The sequence below is a fragment of the Crinia signifera genome, chromosome 2 (genome assembly GCF_055691185.1).
Source record: "Crinia signifera chromosome 2, ASM5569118v1, whole genome shotgun sequence".
In the NCBI taxonomy this organism is placed as follows: Eukaryota; Metazoa; Chordata; class Amphibia; order Anura; family Myobatrachidae; genus Crinia; species Crinia signifera.
In genome coordinates this window covers 224,812,073-224,833,242 of record NC_139218.1, presented here as the reverse complement: position 1 = coordinate 224,833,242, position 21,170 = coordinate 224,812,073, and the positions used below count along the sequence as shown (strand labels likewise).

General features: G+C 43.6%; 1 protein-coding gene across 1 annotated transcript in view; it reads left to right on the top strand.

Annotated features, from left to right (window-relative positions):
• GAS2L2 (growth arrest specific 2 like 2) overlaps positions 1 to 19,080 on the top strand; it is a 36,134-nt gene extending 17,054 nt beyond the window's left edge. Inside the window, exons 5-6 of the mRNA XM_083171159.1 lie at positions 15,099 to 15,381; positions 16,859 to 19,080. Of these exons, the coding sequence (XP_083027285.1) occupies positions 15,099 to 15,381; positions 16,859 to 18,875 (2,300 nt within the window). The 3' untranslated portion in view covers positions 18,876 to 19,080. The remainder of the gene's footprint in view (positions 1 to 15,098; positions 15,382 to 16,858) is intronic.
• Positions 19,081 to 21,170: the final 2,090 nt, after the last annotated feature.

Below are 21,170 nucleotides of genomic sequence, written 5' to 3'. Positions count from 1 at the left end.
GCTCCAGGATGAGTTCCAAAAGCTCAATAATGAACTCAACGGGGGAATCGCGATGGGCTCCAACTGTTAATAGCTCACGCACTGCTCTGCATCCACCCTCATGGGGGATGATTGTGTACAAGGCACACACGTCAAGCGTGGCCAAGTGCACATCAGGTCCTATATCAGGGATCTGGCCAAGTTTCTGCAAAAAATCGCCAGTATCCTTAAGATACGTGGGTATCAATGGCATTCATTTTTGCAAAAACCCATCAATAAACACCGCCAAAGGCTGCAACAAAGACCCCCTCCCCGATATGATGGGACGTCTGGGGGGATTAACGAGGATCTTTTGCACCTTTGGCAGTGTATATATGGTGGGGCAGATGGGAAAATCCACGGTGAGGTACTTAGCTAGCCCCTCTGTGATCCACTGGTTCTGCAGGGCTCGTAAAATGGTGACATCAATCCACCTTTTAATTCGGGGTATAGGGTTGGTCAGACAGTGCTCATAGGTGTCATGATCTGCTAACTGTCTGTGAATCTCCTGATCGTAGGCTGTCTTGTTTTGTAATACAATTGAGCCCCCTTTATCTGTTGAGCAGATAATCAACTCAGGGTTGGCTCTCAATGTGGTGGTGGCTTGTCGTTGGGCCGGTGTCAAATTACTGAAATGTTTGTCATGCTGAGATGTGCAAACATCATTGTGTAACAACCTTTGGTAGGTGCGTATACTCGCATTAGTCGAAGGGGGATCAAAAAGGCTAGGTCTAAGCAAAGATTTGCCGACAACCGGGTCACTGTTGTTGGTTTTGTTGGAAAAGAATTCCCTCAAGCACATCTTGCGGCCAAATTTATAATGGTCAACTTCGAAGTTGAAACTATTATGACGTGCAGAAGGCACAAATTTCAACCCAAGTGATAAAAGGGAGGTTTCGCCCGGGGTAAGGATATGGTCTGACAAATTAAAAATTAGGTTGGACCTTTCCTGCCTTTTTGTCTTGTATTCACCCCTCCTCGGATGGGGCCTGTACCTCTTCCTCGACCGCGTCCAGACGGTGGCACCGTGGCCTGGCCTAAAAAAAACACCTGTTGTAGCTTGGGTACCAGAGTCTGAATGTAAATGCGAAGACGCAGATTCAAAATTACGTCCTGGTCTGTTACGGAAAAACCTTGGGTTCCGTGGGCCTCTCTGGCCTCTGGATTCCCCAGTGAGCCACCGGTATACCTGGTGGTTGGTATAGTCAATGGGAAAAGAAAACAAAAATTTGCAGCGCTAGAAGATTTAAAAATTAATAAAAACCAATTGGCAGTTGGATTGACTTCACAAATTTATGTAAAAAAGATCATCACAATTTAATAGGCCACATGGCCACACATATACATAGAATATTAAAATAAAAAAGCATGGGTATGGTAGCAGAATTGGGATAAGCTGGAATAACTGTCCGTTCCTATATTGCCTAGATTGGTATTATTAGGGGACCGCCTTTGTAACCAGAGCAATAATTGCGTAGATATATTTACCGTCCACTTTGCTCCCTTGAGGGGGAATGGATCCTGATGGAGTGAAATTTCCCTTGATATGTCCAAAGTCCCTTGTAAGTAGAGCGTGGAGTGGGGCTTGCCACTTGGAGTTTTAGATGGTGCTGGTTTTCTGGTCCTTTAGGCTGGTTCGGGCAGTTGAATGGGCAAAAAAGTTGGTGGAGCCAGTGCTCCTGCTTCTGCTTCCAAAGATAGGTGTCCACCTGACGCGTTTCGCTTGGAACAAGCTTTATCAAAGGTATAATGGATGTGGAGAGGTAGGCAACTGGCCTAGTATTTATACCCCCATGCAAACTAGTTCATACATTGCACCTGGCAACTAATTAGTCAATCCAACTTAAAAAATCATAAAAACGATTATATATGAAGGTGAGGAGGAGACATATACAATAACTTGTCAATGAAATAATTAAATATCAAAAACGATTTCTTATTCACAAGAATTAAAGCATTGCAAAACAAAGTTTATTTGTTGTTATTTCCGGATATGCTGTAATTGGATAGACCCCGATCATGTGACTCTCTGAAATCGAGTCTTGGCTTTAGTTTAACCATTCATATGGTTAAGTGACATGGAGGCTTGGTTGACAGACGTCACGTGATCGGGGTGTACTGTTATGCTATTGGTTACTCGGAAGCAGACCTGCGATGCATGTGGCAGGTGCTTCCGGGTTTTGACACGCAAACAGCATTCCAGGCATGCAGGACGGAGCCTCCGCCGTCTTCTACATGCGTGTACGGAAGTTCAAGTGTCGGGTTTTAACCTCCGACGTGTATTGCGTTGGCAACAGTCTGTAATTTGTTGTGTTTAAATGCAATCAGCTCATCACGAAAGGTATCAATCTGTGTACCTAATTTTTCACACCAGTTATCACTCTTATCAGTGCGCAAGACAGGAATGCTATTCTTATCAAACAGTGAGATTTCTTCTCTAATTTTCACAAGTTCTGTACCCACTTCTTCGATAACGAGGAGGATGAGGTCCAAGGAACATTTATTAAGGACCCGACACCATTTGCTGCAAAATGTAGCGTTCGTTCTGCCAATAGTGGGGTACGTTGGAAACCTGAAACCCACGTGGGATCTTTTTGGTCCTATGATACAAAATTGTCCGTGGGCAGTCAATTCGACCTCCCTCCTACGTAATCGAAGGATTTTGTGGAATAAATCAATTCTATAAATCAATATATATATATATATATATATATATATATATATATATATATATATAATTTTTTATTATTATTTATATACATTTGGTCTATAATACTTTAACTGACCCGGCATATACTGGGTCACCTAAGTGTCCATCTCCGTGCTTTGCTCCGCCTCTCTGGAAACCCCCTTCTGAAAATCCTGCGTTTGCCCCTGGCCTCAGCTCCTATCTTCAAAATAAGCACCTTGTTGGAAAGATCAAGCTATCCTCCCTCAAAGAGGGTAGTCTCTTTTCTTTAAGAAGGAGTTGAAAGGAGGATGGAGGATGATTTTAGATAAGGAAGATGGTTTAAAATGCGGCCATCACGATGCTCCGCCCATTGGAAGTCCCCAGATTTGTATTTTTAACATTTGTGTTACATGGGGGTTTGTGTGAATATAAACATGCTCATTAATATCAATGCTACTGAATGTATAAGACAATTATACTTTTCTGATATGTCCTGAATAAGACTGGTGCCGGGTTCTTTAGATATCTCTAGTCTATGGTCTGCACATGCATGGATTGGCCCTGTTCTACAGTATGAGATTGATGTATCAGGCAGTGAAAAGAGCATAGAAGTGGATTCAGAGGCATAAGTTTATAGCCTGATTTAAAGCTCCAGGTGCCCTAGGCTAATACACATGTAGTTCCCCTTGTAATGCTGATAAACACGTGTAAGAGCGTTTTAGGCTGCCCAGCTGGCGCTGTAGCACAATGTACATAAAGTAATGGTTTCATTAGTAAGTTATATTGGCACTGCCATCTGGCATTCACCTTAAGAACTTTACCCCCCACAGCACGTGTCCTTTTTTATTCTCAAATATAATCACATTACAGGTCGAGTATCCCGTATCCGAATATCCGTTATCCGAATTATTCCGAAATACGGACATTCCAGAAAGTGAAAATTTTTTTTTTTTTTTGCTAAAAACTCACTGGGGACATTTGTAACAGCACTACTGAGGACATGATATGTAACTGGCACTATATATGTACAAGAAAATGATTGCTTCTCATTCAAATTCAGTGCTGAGATAGTACACACATTTTGTTTCACGTTTTGAAACCTTGTTTTTTGAACAATTAAAATATATTTGTGTGTATTTTATGTGGTAATAAAATATATTTGTGTGTATATTATGTGTTTATACAGCATAAATGCAAGATACTTCAAAATACATCATTGAAATATTAAAATATTCCGAAATACGGAATAATCCGTTATCCAAAATTCTCCTGGTCCCGAGCATTTTGGATAAGGGATACTCAACCTGTATTCCTCTAGAGCAGTTTAGAAATGAAATATTTATTTAAAACCACCATATGCCGTAATCGCAACAAAGTGATTGATTTAGAGCCGCCAACAGTACCAAGTGAGGACTACACAGCTACGCCAAGTGTACACTGATCGGTGGCTACCTATCTAACTATAGGAAATCTATGTTATATGAAATTGAGAGAAGTTAACGGCTTCTCACACAGCACAGCAGACAGCTCACTCATATTGAATGGCAAGAGCACTCACGTTACTGGTTTACTTTGTCCTGCTCTGTCACGAATGTGACAAGGGAGTTAGTGACAGACACTATTTAACTTACTAAGTGCACAGCTGCCATAGAAGGATACATTTGTATTTATTTTCAACAAAATTAATACTGGCTTTAATATATCAATCTTTTCATTCCTCTAGCTACTTATCATTCATGCTAAACAGTCTGGGGCTATATTCACATATGACAAGTACCTTGTTAGTTTGACCAGCCTCGCCTGGCATCCTCTCCCGCATGCCACCTCTCCGGACAAAAGGTGCTGGTCACAAATCCTTTACATGCAGCCATTGCATTTATGTCCTATTCCCATAAATACTAACTGTGCCAATTTTTACTGTACCACCTCGTAGAGCGCTGGCATGCCCCCAAAGCAGTGAAAATGGGGCGTGGCCTTGTGGGAGTGCAGAATTCAAAGGCCATGTCCCCTTACTGCGAAACCATGCCCAATATTTTTGGGCTTGTGCATATGTGACAGGCTGACTGACACGGTGTGGTGTTGTACCTGGTTTCCAGATGATGGGTGGGTTCAGCACTCCGTAACTTCTTCTTCCTTAGCAGGCGCCTGTGGCAGAAGGATGAGCACCCCAAGCAATACACACAATAACTAACATACACAAAGGCGGTGACAATAATATTTATTAACTAGGGAACTGGTCGCCGCTGCAAGTCAATTTAAGTTAAAAGTTAGGTAAATGCAACAAGCATCACGTTACAAGATATACAATTAAAGGCAATGCAATTAATAAGGCTTTGGTGGTAAATATGATAACAATTAATCATTCAGGCAAACAGTCACTATACTACTATGCTATCTATACCATTAAAGTTATTCAGAGCATGAACTGTCCTGCTCTTAAATGTCCTCCAAGGATAATGAAGAGTTTAATTGGAACTGTGCACGATTGTTTGTAATCCACAAATAGGGGGCGCTGTAGATCATGCATGCCATATCAGAGTCACCAATAGAGGGCGCATTGGGTGTAGGCAATGACAGTTCCTACCAATTGAGGGCGTTTTGCAATAACAGCTCTCACCAATGTGTGTAGAAAGTGGCTGAAGAAATATATATATATGCATCCAAAGTTTAAGGTCACGTGTGGAAATAAACAATGTCATTTAGAATCTTGGGCAATAGTCACACACTTTTCTCTCTGAATAGCAATCTCCCCTCCACAAACTTGTGCAAGTGTTCTTTTAGTTTGAGATAGGTTGGTAGCTGGCCCAAACACTCCCTTTAAATGGCTTGATCAGGGATCACAGACATCTATTGATAGTACTCACTCAGTCTCCCACACAACACTGTGTCCGGCTGCAGCATTCCTCTCTGTGAACAGGACTTCCCACTCTACACTGGCTGTTAGATACACGCCGTGACAGGGGTTTCTCCCGAATAGCTTTCCATGCTTCTTTAGGGCTGTAAGCAGATGGCTGCAGTGACACTGCTATCAGCACTCTGTCTGGGGATGTCTCAACACTGACCCCACATGCATCACCAGTCCTGGCTTCTGTGATCCTTCCAGTATCTCACATGGGCTCTCTGTCACACCATGCTGCTGCTTCTCTCTCTCTCTCCTACACGTGCTGCCTGCCTGGCTGACCTCTCACCTCTCCTTCCTGCATCCCAGCAGGCTTCTCTCTGCAGGACATGATCAGAGCAGCCAGCAGGGTCCTAGTGCTGGCCAGGTTAGTTTAACCCCTTGCAGCCCTGATTACAGGGAAGGGGTTTTACTGGGCAGCTCTTGCAACCAACCTGCAGTGGGGTGCCACATACCCCCATGCTGGAAATATGCCTGTCCGCAGGCAACCAAATGGACATTAAGTCCTGCACAAAGTCCTTTCAATGTCCATGACAAACATTTTAAATAGTCGAATAAAACAGGTACAAACAATTATACATTCCATAACAAGTACGCATTACTACCTTTCTGCTGTCACCTGGCTATCTAAAGTGGGCTCCCTGGGTCAACCATCCCCCTGCCACAGGACTCCCATCCCTCTGTGGTCCAGGTGCTTCAACGACGTCCATGGATGGTGCCCACTCTCACGGTGTGCGATCGCTCTAAGCACATCTCGCCTCTCGGTCTCGCCACTTGGATCTCTGTATCGCCTGCCAAATCCTGAAGGCACATTCCTCTCCAGATATGGTCGTGTACTCGCCATTCATTACAGGCTTCACTCCGGTGGGACAGGTCTCGGCCTTCTCATCTCTCTTCAGCGTTACTTTCTCAGCCTTGGGTTCAGGTGGTGGCATCGCTGGTTCCGACCGTTCGGCTTTTGATGGCTCCACTCTCTGTGTCACAGCCATGTGGACCACAATTTCAGGGCTTCTCTTCGGGTCGATCACCCTGGCATTTCCCGGCCTGAGGTTTGCCACTCGGTAGTCGGCATCGTCCATCTTGGGTATATACTCCAGCGTCGGCTCAGGGGAAAGTTGAGGCCTGGTCGTTTCTTGCCAGTTCTGGTGGACTGCCTCACTCCGCACAAACGGTTTCTCGCTTTCTCTCAGCAGTTTGCGTTGCCTCGTGATGTCAGGTTCTGGTCGAAGAGGGTTGTTGCTAAGCCTTTCACTCTCAATCTTGACCTCTCTTGGTCCGGCTCTACTTCTGCTGTGGCTGTACTCTTGCTGGTAGTACAGTGGAGGCTCTCTATAGCGTGGATAGTGCCAATGTTGGCGTTGCTCTGCAGCGTGTCTGTTGCTTTGCACCAGTGTTCCATTCGGACCAGTCACGTTGGTGGCTTTGGTGCCTCTCTTCCCGTTCGCCAGTTCGAATTCCACGGCTTCGCCATTTCTCAGGCTCCGGAAGTTGTGTTCAGGGTCGGCATGCTGAATGGCGGTGTAATGCACATACACGCTTCGCCCGGTATCTGTGCATTGAATGAAGCCATACCCGCGTGGTACGTTGAACCACAGGACACGACCGGACATTCTTCTTGGGCCGGTTCGCGGTCTATCACTTGACTGTATCACACCGGATGCTCTCATCGTGTTCTGAAACACTACCGGTGGACCTCCTCTTACGTGTCTTCTCACGGTCTGTGGGCATACATTGACTTGGTCGGTGGGTAGTCGTTCTGACCTCCATGGGGGATCCCACTGTTGTCTGCGCCTTCTGCCACATTCGCGTCACCATCTTCTATATTCATCTTCCTCCTGTTCTAGTCTCTGGTCAGCTAGGGTTTTCCTCATCTCCGTCATCATCTTGATGATTCCATCCAGTGCGACAGACATTTCACTGATGGACTTGTCATATGCGGTGGGGTTGCCTTTATGCACTTCCATGTCCGATCCTGTTCGGTATGACGCCAATTGTGACAGGCTGACTGACACGGTGTGGTGTTGTACCTGGTTTCCAGATGATGGGTGGGTTCAGCACTCCGTAACTTCTTCTTCCTTAGCAGGCGCCTGTGGCAGAAGGATGAGCACCCCAAGCAATACACACAATAACTAACATACACAAAGGCGGTGACAATAATATTTATTAACTAGGGAACTGGTCGCCGCTGCAAGTCAATTTAGGTTAAAAGTTAGGTAAATGCAACAAGCATCACGTTACAAGATATACAATTAAAGGCAATGCAATTAATAAGGCTTTGGTGGTAAATATGATAACAATTAATCATTCAGGCAAACAGTCACTATACTACTATGCTATCTATACCATTAAAGTTATTCAGAGCATGAACTGTCCTGCTCTTAAATGTCCTCCAAGGATAATGAAGAGTTTAATTGGAACTGTGCACGATTGTTTGTAATCCACAAATAGGGGGCGCTGTAGATCATGCATGCCATATCAGAGTCACCAATAGAGGGCGCATTGGGTGTAGGCAATGACAGTTCCTACCAATTGAGGGCGTTTTGCAATAACAGCTCTCACCAATGTGTGTAGAAAGTGGCTGAAGAAATATATATATATGCATCCAAAGTTTAAGGTCACGTGTAGAAATAAACAATGTCATTTAGAATCTTGGGCAATAGTCACACACTTTTCTCTCTGAATAGCAATCTCCCCTCCACAAACTTGTGCAAGTGTTCTTTTAGTTTGAGATAGGTTGGTAGCTGGCCCAAACACTCCCTTTAAATGGCTTGATCAGGGATCACAGACATCTATTGATAGTACTCACTCAGTCTCCCACACAACACTGTGTCCGGCTGCAGCATTCCTCTCTGTGAACAGGACTTCCCACTCTGCACTGGCTGTTAGATACACGCCGTGACAGGGGTTTCTCCCGAATAGCTTTCCATGCTTCTTTAGGGCTGTAAGCAGATGGCTGCAGTGACACTGCTATCAGCACTCTGTCTGGGGATGTCTCAACACTGACCCCACATGCATCACCAGTCCTGGCTTCTGTGATCCTTCCAGTATCTCACATGGGCTCTCTGTCACACCATGCTGCTGCTTCTCTCTCTCTCTCCTACACGTGCTGCCTGGCTGACCTCTCACCTCTCCTTCCTGCATCCCAGCAGGCTTCTCTCTGCAGGACATGATCAGAGCAGCCAGCAGGGTCCTAGTGCTGGCCAGGTTAGTTTAACCCCTTGCAGCCCTGATTACAGGGAAGGGGTTTTACTGGGCAGCTCTTGCAACCAACCTGCAGTGGGGTGCCACACATACAGGGTGTGCCTCTGTCCCTCCTTAACTTGTCGGAAAGTTGGGAGATAATGCTGATTCCTAATCTACCTCTCTGTAAATATTCCCTCTATATGTTTGATCAAAGATGACACTTTGTGGATACTTAGGGGTAAAATTTACCTAATTAACCTTGTGAGCTACTACAAAATGGAGGTTCCCATTCATAGACTTCTATGGGGATTTCTCCACATAGAAGCATATGGGCTCCACTTGAGGGACGGCTATGGGGAGCTCAGCCAATCAGGAGAGCGCTACACTCTCTGATTGGTTGGTCTGTCCACAAGTGACAGATGTCATGTGGAGTCCTGGTATTTGCGCTAGGCAATCCATGTATCATTTGGTTTTGTGGTTTGCACTTTTTTTATTTTTTTAACCCCGGGATACCTACACCCCGGGACCATTCTCTGCACAAGGGGAGGATGTAATCTCCAAGCGCCGACACTGCACCGGTGTGCAATGTGAACGGTGCTGATCCGGGAATAAACCAGATCAGCGCTGCGGTGGAAATGGGGTCTTAACTTTAACACAGCTTTGTATTCTTTTGAAAAGTATAATATTTTATATACCATCACCCTTAACATAAACACTGCTGATATTCGCTTTCTTCAATTATAAGTAGTTGACTCCATTTTCATTACAATTAAGTAGTACGATGTTTGAACAGTTATTTTAGCATATAGCCAGGTGGATAAGCAGACAAAGCCGGCAGTAGTGGATTTGTGCAGCCATCGGAAAAGCTACTGTGACATATGTCAAAACAGCATTATGGTAACATGCAGACTTGTCACATTCAAGCATGAACTTCACATACTTTTAAGATACGCTGCAAAATATGCGGCTGAAGATCACTGCAGATTTAGGTGACAGAGCTACTTTATAAGTCACTTTTCATATTAGGATGATACTATCCTTTTACACAAATGGAGGCCTCATATACAGACAAGGCAATTACAGATCCGATTTTTGTGAAAATCAATTACCTGAGCTTGGCCATTGATTTGTGCGGGTTATAATAGTCTGACAGGTTGTCCGAGAAAAGCCATCTAGAGGCTCTCTAGCATCAATCACCTGGAATACTTTGTTTTATTCGCACAGCATCACTGTCACTCATTTGTCAGCTGTATTCTGCTGAGATTGGTATGAGAGACAATTGGGTCTGTGCGTGGCTCATTACCTCTTTAGTGCTGTGTCACCCATCCCTGAGTCTTGTGACATAGTGTCTGCAGTATTCTATTCTTGGCTTCTTGTGAGACAATAACTGACTCTGCACCCCTTCGATTGATGTCCCTCTCTCCGGCCTAGTACAAATGATCTGCTAATGTTAAACTATAAATCTTAAAAACAGTTATTAATATAGTAATATAATATTAATATTATCTTCTGCAGAATTTACAAAACAATAGATTATCCATTTAACCCCTGTAGCATTCCTTAATGAAAATAAATTCCAGAGCATGTCATAGTTTTATTTTAGGGTTTATTGAGTGAGCACTTGATTGCTGATGAGAAGGAATAAAAGTCCTAGCTTGTTTAGTCCATACATATATAAGCCAATGTGGTGGCCTCTGTATGGGTGCAAGGATTTACAATGGGTTGAGTTGAATGGATCATGGACATTCCTCATTAATTTGGGTTTAGAGGATCACCTTTGTACTGAAGTATAGTATACAATTTAGTTTGTTGTGACTTGAGATTGAAGGGTTTATTTTGAAAACCTTTGGTTGTAATACCTGGCTGCCCTGATTGACACTACTTGAGAGACTTGCCTACACTAGTCTTACACACTTTCTTAACTCACACAATTTAATGGAATCACTTCAGTCAGGCTTTCATTCTCAGCACTCAACAGAGGAGACAGCACTAACTAAAGTAGTGAATCATCTGGTCACTGCTAAGTCTAAACACTTATTCTTCTTGATCTCTCTGCTGATTTTGACACTGTTGACCATTCTCTTCTCATACAAACACTACAATCCCTAGGTCTTAAAGACACAGCCCTTTATTGGTTCTCATCCTACCTATCTAATCGTTCTTTCAGTGTTCACTTCTCTGATTCTACCTCCTCTTTGCTACCTCTATCATTTGGAGCACCCCAGGGCTCAGTCTTAAATCCTCTGCTTTTCTCAATCTATACCTCCTCTCTTGGCAAACTAATCAGCTCTTTTGGATTTCAGTATCATTTGTACGTGGATGATACTCAAATCTACCTATCCTCCCCAGACCTATCACCATCTGTATTGATCCATGTCACTAAGGGCCTTATTCTGGTTATTGCGGTCCGTTCCGACTTCTTTCGGAAATGACCGAACGCCATGCATGGCGGACATTCTAAGAACACACGCCCACAGGTCGTCCGCATCCCTTCGGACGGACTCGCTAAGAAGCGGGAATGTCTTCGGACTGCATTCAAACGTGCATGTGCGGTGGGAACACAAAGAATCTGCACGGTCTTACTGCGTCCGAACAGACGGGAATCTGACCGTACGCACCGAGTTGGTGTATGGTCCCATGTGAAAAGTAACATGGTGAAACAATGTTATAATGTGTTATTATTTATTAAATATTTTTTTATCCCACACGTGTGCTGTTTCAGATTAATGTAATAGGCAGATTTGCTTTTAGCTTTGGTTTATAGAGTTATGTCCATTGCTTGCAGTGTAAATGTGGGTCAGATACCAACAATACTGTTGTGTTTGCAGCATATATTCTAGTATTTTGTAATGGCCGATCCTTGTTGTACTTAATGTTGGTGGCTGCTGTGGTACTTACCCTTGAGGCATACTTCCCTACTTTGCTGCACCCTCCTCCTTGCGCTCGTGTGTGGCAAAGGTAGGCCTCCAGGGAAAGCAGGGAACTTGCGCACCTTCCTGGGGGCTGGGAGGACCACCTGACTTTTGGGAGCGTCCCTGCCATTCCGGAATTTTAGGCAAGTATGCCTTAAGGGATTGGAAATTGGGTATTGGTGGCAGTATCGGGGGGGGGGGGGAGTAGGTTGACATTTTGCCTAGGATGCTGAGAAGCATTACACCGGCCCTGGCTGCAGCACATTGCTCAGCTAAAAAGTTGAGTACACCCAGTGGCGGATTCAGGGGGGGGGGCCCCGGGCACGTGCCCCCCTGTCATTCATTGACAGGACCAGGGCTTTCCAACGAGCCCAGCCCCGTGTCTCTAGCCCCCCGGGAACCAGAGATATCGCCTGGAAAAGCTGTAACGTTTTTTCCCCATAGGATAATATGGGACCCGTCAATTCCGACCCCCACCCGGTTCCGACGGCTGCCAGTTCCCCCCCTGGCATCAGAGAAGCTTGTGGTTGATCTCATTCAATTCCAAATAGCTGGGCCTTCAATATGATACCAGGCTGGTCCATATCGGTCAATCGGTTCCTGAGATATTACGTGTAAACTATTTTTTTTATTTTTTAGATGTAATTTCATGGCTGTTCATGTTCTTTGAGGGCAGATTACTCTGGAACCAAACGTTCCAGTTTCACTGGACCAAAATCATTCAAAGCCCACTCAAAAGTTCTTCAATATGATACTTGTCTCATGTAAATGGATCAGTTGGTTCCGAAGATATAGCCGGTTAAATAAGATAACTGGTTAAAGGGGGGGAGGGGTGGTTTTCTCTCCCCCTCACACCAGAAAATGCAGGGACTAGGCTGGTGTAAAAGGGGCCAACCTGGGAATGCATTTTCTGGTGTGAAAGGGGTATTATTTCAAATAGCCGGGACCTGCAGTGCTCTGAATACAGCCAGGCTCTGCCACTGTCAGTGGCTATCACTTCTGCCTGGCGGCTGTCCCCCATTTACCACAAGCGTGTATTCCCCTTGGCAATGAGCCTGTAATCCCACATGGCAATGAGCATGGAACCTCTGGCAATGAGCATGGGACCCTTGGCAATGAGCATGTAGATAAGCAGCACTTATGTAGCATAATTTTTAATAGGCATTATGGTGTTTGACATAATACATAATGGACATAATGGCGTGTAACTTAATGTGTAATGGACATTATGGTGTAAATGTAAATATGGTGTAAAACAGGAACATTTGTGGTCAATGTTCCTGTTTATGAAACGTATTGTGAATTTTGGCTTAATCTGTGTGGCATTATGTGAATTCTGGCTCAATCCGTGTGGCATTACAGGTTGAGTATCCCTTATCCAAAATGCTCGGGACCAGGAGAATTTTGGATAACGGATTATTTCGTATTTTGGAATATTTTAATATTTCAATGATGTATTTTGAAGTATCTTGCATTTATGCTGTATAAACACATAATATACACACAAATATATTTTATTACCACATAAAATACACACAAATATATTTTAATTGTTCAGAAAGCAAGGTTTCAAAACGTGAAACAAAATGTGTGTACTATCTCAGCACTGAATTTGAATGCCAAGCAATCATTGTCTTGCACATATATAGTGCCAGTTACATATCATGTCCCCAGTGATGCTGTTACAAATGTCTCCAGTGAGTTTTTAGCAAAAAATATTTTTTTTTTCACTTTCTGGAATGTCTGGTTTTCGGAATAATTCGGATAACGGATATTCGGATACGGGATACTCGACCTGTATGTGAATTTTGGCTCAATCCATGTGGCATTATGTGAATTTTGTGACAATCCGGGTGGCATTATGTGAATTTTGTCTCAATACGTGTGGCATTATGTGAATTTTGTCTCAATCCGTGTGGCATTATGTGAATTTTGGCTCAATCCGTGTGGCATTATGTGAATTTTGACACAATCCATATGGCATTATGTTTATTTTGGCTCAATCCATTTGGCATTATGTGAATTTTGGCTCAATCCGTGTGTTATTATGTAAATTTTGGCTCAATCCGTGTGGCATTATGTGAATTTTGACACAATCCATGTGGTACTATTTGAATTTTGGATCAATCCATGTGGCATTATGTGAATTTTGGCTCATTCCATTTGGCATCATGTGTAAGGGACAAGTATAATGGGGTCTAGTGTTTTGTTGCATAATGTGTAGAAGTTGTATATGGTGTTGTACACTACACTCAAGGACACGCCCCCTGTTGAGTGGCCACACCCCATTTTCCGGAGCACGCCTTCGGCGCACGCACAACTACATCCTTCACTTTTGACACCATGGTGGGCCTGCGTACTTTAAATGCCAGGGCCTATTTTTAATCCCATTCCCACCCTCTCTCTGCTGCTCTCTTAGCATGTACACTGGCACCACTAACACCGCCCCTCCCCCACCTAAACCCTCTTTTATCATGGTGCCCCCCCTGTCATTTTATACTGGATCCGCCCCTGTACACACCTAAAGATTTATCTGTCCAATCTGTCTGGTGGAACCAAAAACTGGAGCATATGAGAATAGAACATTTGCTCCCAAACACTGGAAAACAGACAATGGTCATTCAGACTAGCTGGTTAAAGGCCTTTGATTGAATAAATGTATCCAAACAATCGAATGGCTGGTTTCCAGCATTTGGGAGTTAATGGTTTGATTGTCATTTGCTCCATTATATTGCCCAATTTTTGTTCGCACCAGACAGATTGGACAGATAATTCTGTATAGGTGCCCATACACGTACCAATTACCCGGTACTTTTTGTGCTAAAATAGCATCGTTGTGCATGCAATGTGCATGCGATGCAATGCTATTTTAGCACAAAAAGTACCGGGTAATTTGTACGTGTATGTGCACCTTTAGTGTGTACCCAGCTTTACATTTACTTAAAATATTTTAATTAAATAAAATAATAATAATAAAGAAAATTAATAAAGATAATATTAAAAAAAATTATATATTTTAATTGTTTTGAAGGTACTTTTTAAAATTTGCTAACACAGGGGTTCCCAATGTTTTTTTTAATCACAGCACCCTAGAGTATCAGAAATATTTCACAGCACCCCTAGGCCCCCCAAAAATGTATTAGATAGGGTTTATATGCAATTCTTAGGGTCAGTTATGTGGTAAAGGGCTTCTGTTTGTACACATTATATGATTAACAGCCACCAGCACTGGTTTTGCTCATAAATAGTAACCATTAACAATTTGAGTTGGTCCTGGACCACTAACCCAGGGCACCCCTGCATGTGTCACGAGGCACCCCAGGGAGCCGCGGCACACAGTTTGGGAACCACTGTGCTAACATATCTTATCTATCAAGAACTATAATGTAAAAATGTTTCTCTTTTCTTTCTACAGCTCATAAACAGGCTGCAAAATCAGGTAATCTACAGAAGCCATTAAATCCGATTCATGAGATCAAAGCTCTTGTAACACCAAGATCAGATAATCCCAATAAAACTCAAACAACACTGATTGTAAACAGATCCCAGAGTCCGCTGCCCCCAGTGGATTGGAAGACCTACACTTCTAACAGTAGTAGAACTCATTCATCATCTGTGTCTCCTGAAAGTAATGACAAGACTGCAAGGTGTAGAACGCCGCAGGGGCAGCCTGATCTCAAGAGGAGTTTTGCATTCAGGTAGAAAATACATATAAGCAAATATTACACTTATATATGCAAAGTCTAACACTTCAATTAAGGATCTGTACTAGCAATCACTTTATTTTGAGCTGTTGGTCCTGTGTAGCCTACAGCCAGGGGCGGACTGGAGGCCCCAGCAGTCTTGTACATGTAAAGAAAAATGGGCATGGTCACAGCTCACAGGTTGTGGCCTGACAGCACAACTGGTCTTTATGTGTGTCGGACAGCTGAGCATGCTGGGAGATGGACCTGCTCAGCTAGCCCCTGGCTTTCTGTCTGTTGTACAGCTGAGCACAGCTGCTCATTCAAGCAGTTATGCCAAAGTTGCCCATTAGGCCATTGCCGGCCTGGCATTTGCCATAAGTGCCAGGTGGTCAGTCTGACCCTGCCCACAGCTCAGAGAGCACATGCGCAAGGGCTGTTACAGGGCAGGGATCCAGTTGGGTAAATATAACAGTAGAAATCTAAGGAGGATGCTATTGTGATTGGAAAATCTCTGGTATTATAATATCTGCTGCAAAACCCCTGTAATACATTAATGGGATAATGGTTTTAATAAAAATGACCAGAAGGGAGATAAAATTATTTGTCAAAAATTATGGATATTACATAAATCGATGCCCATATACATATTTCCACTTATTTATTACGTAGGTGGATGGATCAGGGAGGACAACCAGGTGAAATGTAACAGGGTGAGAGAATCAGAAAGTGAGAGATTTGGAAAGAAATCTCCATTTTTTTTTCAAGCCGCAATCATTTACACTGCAAAACCAGTGTGATTTTGCAGTGTAAAGGATTGCCGCTTGAAAAAAAATGGAGATCTCTCACTTTCTGAATCTCTCATCCTGTTACTTTTCACCCATGATTTTATAAGTCTCATGCAAGTCCCAATGCAGCCACAGTGATTTGTAGCAAACTGCACATGCATCACAGCAGGACGTGCATCTTATAGAAGGTGTGAGAGGTTCTGCTTAAAGCACATCTCACACCTTTCTCACCGATGGCTGAATGTATATTACTGGGTGATAACAAGCCATGGGCATTTCAACCCACTCTGAGCTGTGTGCATAGACAGTGCACTGACTAGGTGCAAGTGATGTTACTATTATGAAGACGTCTGTCGTAGACAGAGGAATCTAGGCGGTGATACTGCATAGATATGAACTATTTAGAATATGGACTGATGATGGCTGTAGACTTACATGCAATTCAGAACCAATCCCACAGTTTAGGAATACTAACAAATGGATGTTTGCATGCCCGTCTACTTCTGGTATAATAATTAAATTGGATACACTTCATTCAGCACATCTAGAGGGTAATGTAATCATAGTGAATGATTAATGATGTGAATCCAATTACATTATTAGCCTTTACCTATATGTACAAATACATACATCTTTGTGCCACTGATTTATTCATACAAGACTTAGACTGTGATTACATAAGCAATGTCATTTTTTATTAATAGGGGACAGGAACGACCAGCTACCCCATCTCGGAGACAATTGTTCTCTGAAGAATCTCAAGCTAGCCAGCAGTTTGTGTACTCACATTCTGGCCACGATAGGCCCCGTTTCTCAACATCTTCTACAGGATCCCGTCTTACTGGAAGTGAAGATGAAAAGTCTCATTCTTCAGATGTGTTTTGTGACAATCACCTAGGGAGACAATCAGGGAAGAGTCCAGCTCCAATGATAAAGGATGTCTCCCAAAGTCACTTACACAATACCACTGGAAAAGTTCAAACAGCAACAGAAAAAGAGGGCATTCAGCGACAATCAAGACCTCAAACACCTTCTCGCTTTCTACGACCACCTAGCCCCTCCAAATCTATGCTCTATAATCAGCAAAGCAAATTAGCAGAATACCAACCTAAGACAGCTGCAGAAATCATACGTTCATCTTCTCCATCTAAACAACTCAGTACACGATCTTCTTCTCCAAGTAAACAATTTAGCATACGTTCTGCCTCTCCATCCAAACAACCTAGCATGCGCTCTGCTTCTCCATCCAAACAACCTAGCATGCGCTCTGCTTCTCCATCCAAACAACTTAGCATACGCTCTGCCTCTCCAACAAAGCAGCTGAGCCAGCCAACAAAACAAGAATTAAATGTGAGATCCGGGTCTACCTTCAGCAGGCCCTCTACTCCAAGCAGTGGTTATTATGGTGAAGCCCAATACAGAGATCATAGTAAATCTGTAGCAAATGATTTTAACCCTTCTCATAATAAACTCACAACAATAAGAAGTGTTCCTGCATATATTGAACAAAACAAAAATATGAGAACTGGTAGGAGTACTCCAACAATACAGCTTAATACAAATGGTGTAGCAGAGAAGAGTAAGGACCATAGCTATGCTAGGCAGTACAGACAACCCAGTACTCTAGAATCCTCAATACTGTCAGATAATAGGGAAGCAGGGTATAGATATACACCATTGCCCATTGGTCCAGATCAAGAAAAGGAGTTGTATCAGAGTCTGGAAGATGAAATCCTATCAAACATCAAAGTATTAGAGGAAGATTCAGATGAAAATAGCAACCAAGGAAACAAGCGTAGTGACTTTACATCTAGTATAGCAAGTGACATTGCTGTTCATGACTTTAATATGAAAAGGACTTCAGTATCTGCTCTGTCCCTGAATAGAAGCAGACAAAAGACACCTGATCGGGATGTAGAGATACCCAGGAGTGGGGTTTACATTAATACCAAATGGCAGAGTGGACAAGGAAACTATGATGATGTCATCTCAGAACTTACCAAGAGTCACGTCAAGCTCAATAAAGTTGATGTGGAAAACTGGATTTCCAAAATACCTCCAAAACCTGTTGTGGGTGATACTCCAGAAACAAGTTTACCTCTTCATCATCCAGAATCACCAGAGAATGATGAAACAGAAGCTGAAACAGAGAGAATAGCTAGAAAGAAATTGTCTTCATTTCGAAGCAAGGGTAACAAAGTCAACCAATTGCCATCTCAGCGATTAAGACAGCTGGCAATGGAATCTAAAAAGAAAAATATGGAGACTGCGGATGACAACCAGGATTTATCAGTCAAAAGCCCTAAAAAAGTAGCTGACCCAGAACAGTCAAAATTACCACAAGCAACCAAACCAAAAAGATCTCTGAAAAAGCCAGAAAGAGTGCCATCAATATATAAACTCAAACTAAGGCCAAAAATCCGCCCTCGACGAGACAATAGACCAGAAAAGAAGCCATCCAAAATTCCAACCCCAGTTTCATATGGACAATCACAAAGCAAGTCAAAAAATACACAAAGCTCTATTATACGACAATCTGGAACCCGGAGTCGTAAAGAGTCACAGAGCACAGCTGTTAGTACAGGAGACTTGGATACGGATGATGGAACCTGGTCCTCAGAACAGTCTCTATCCCTGGATCTTTCCAATTCTCAGAAGAAGCAAAGTTGTGATGGAGATAATCCAAGCAACATGGAAGATGAGGAAGAGACATGGGTTTAAAATACTGTAATATCTTATACATTACAAAATCGATGCAATGTACTGTAGTGTTATTTTGTGGTTAAGTAATCAAACGCATCTTGCACTGATATGTCTGTGCTATAGTTTGTTGCAAAGCTACTGAGATCCATGACAAATAATTAACATGCAATTTATCACAATTCTGCCTAAAACTACACTATTAGGGAATTCCAAAATCTTTACATGTACAAAGCATAATATAGCCAAAAGTGTTGCAGTTATAAAAACAGTTACTAATACCCCTTTCACACAGAAAGGAAAATTACTGGGTCAAGCATTTCTACCCGGTATTTGCCATTCAACACAGGACCTTTTCTTGTGTGAAAGGGTCAACCCAGGTTGAAATTCCCGGGTCTTCGACCCTGGTCTTTAAGGGGGTCGAATACCCAGGAATTTTGACATGGGCTGACTGTTTCACATAGAAGAAATACCCATGTTGATCAGCAAAATACAGCGTACAAATGCTTGACCCAGTAATTTGCTTTTCTGTGTGAAAAGAGGGTCTTACTGGGACTTGCAAAACAACCCGACACTCAAATGCCAGGTAAAAGCCAGGAATTAGGGACATTTCTGTCTGAAAGTGGTATTAGAAATTTCCCACAGATTAATGCAACACAAAAGCAAAGCCAGATCCTTATGGTGTATGGTATAGAAATTTTATTTGTACTGCAAACTTATGTAGCAGAAATAGTCTTTTAAGCTTAATGACTGAGTGTTATGTATAAAAATAGCCCTTTAAAGAGCACAAAGAATCACAGTCAGATAATTGCAATGCACACATTAATATTAATATTTGTACTGGGAGTCAAATGTATATTGGGTACTCTTTACCTATCACGGCGCCCATCGCGGGTACATTTATGTCTGTCCGCGACGCGACCGACGCGATGCCCGCGATTTCCCATTGAAACCCATGTTAAACATGGAAATCGCGTCGGTCGCGGCCGGCCATAAATGTACCCGCGATGCCCGCGACGCGATGCTCCCGATTTCCCATAGCAATCAATGTTAAATGGCCCGACCGACGCGATTTTACTGTTAAATGCCTCAATGGACCCGATGTGGCCATAGGAAACAATGTTAAATGGGCCTTAGAGCCCAAATAGTTACCCTGAACTCTGAAATGGCCCCCCCAATTGTTTACGCCACCCCACGATCAACGTCAACCCGAAGCGTGGCGAGCGCAGCGAGCCCGCGAGGGGCGGCGGTACGCGTCCTCCGACCTTTTCATACCCCCACTATCCTCGTCGGCGTGGAGTTGAGAATAGAATAGTGTGGCGAGCGCAGCGAGCCCGAAGCGTGGCGAGCGCAGCGAGCCCCGCGAGGGGACGCGGATACCTTCACAGCTATACGCGTCCCCTCGCGGGCTTCACAGGTGTCCATGGCGACGCGGACACCTGTGAAGCCCGCGAAGGGACGCGTTTACCTGTGAAGGTATCCGCGTCCCCTCGCGGGGCTCGCTGCGCTCGCCACGCTTCGGGCTCGGTGGCTCGCTGCGCTCGCCACACTATTCTATTCTCAACTCCACGCCGACGTGGATAGTGGGGGTATGAAAAGGTCGGAGGACGCGTACCGCCGCCCCTCGCGGGCTTGCTGTGCTCGCCACGCTTCGGGTTCACGTTGATCGTTGGGTGGCGTAAACAATTGGGGGGGGCCATTTCAGAGTTCAGGGTAACTATTTGGGCTCTAAGGCCCATTTAACATTGTTTCCTATGGTAAAATCGGGTCCATTCAGCCATTTAACATGAAAATCGTGTCCATCGGGCCTTTTAACATTGATTCCTATGGCAAATCGTGGGCATCGCGTTGCGGCCATCGTGTGCACATTTATGGCCGGCCGCGACGCGACCGACGCGATGTCCATGTTTAACATGGTTTTCAATGGGGAAATCGTGGACATCGCGTCGGTCGCGTCGCGTCCGGGCATCTTTAGCCCGCATACGACGCGACCGACGCGATTTTTTACCTCACGATGCCCACGATCAAGATCGTGGGCGCCGTGCTAGGTAAAGAGTACCGTATATTGTTTTCTAGAATTCAAGTTCCCATTTACCTTGATGACTGGTGTCCATGGGAATAGCTTTCTATCACTATTTTACTGTATGTATTATCTAAAAGTAAGCAGAAGATGATTTTATGACTGACAACTGTTGTCAATGATTTTGATTTAAAAAAAAAGACAAATGAAAGCAGAGTGCACAACATATATTAATTGGTTAATAGAATAAGCAATAATATCAAAGCAATTAAAATATGCATTGTGTGTAGATATAT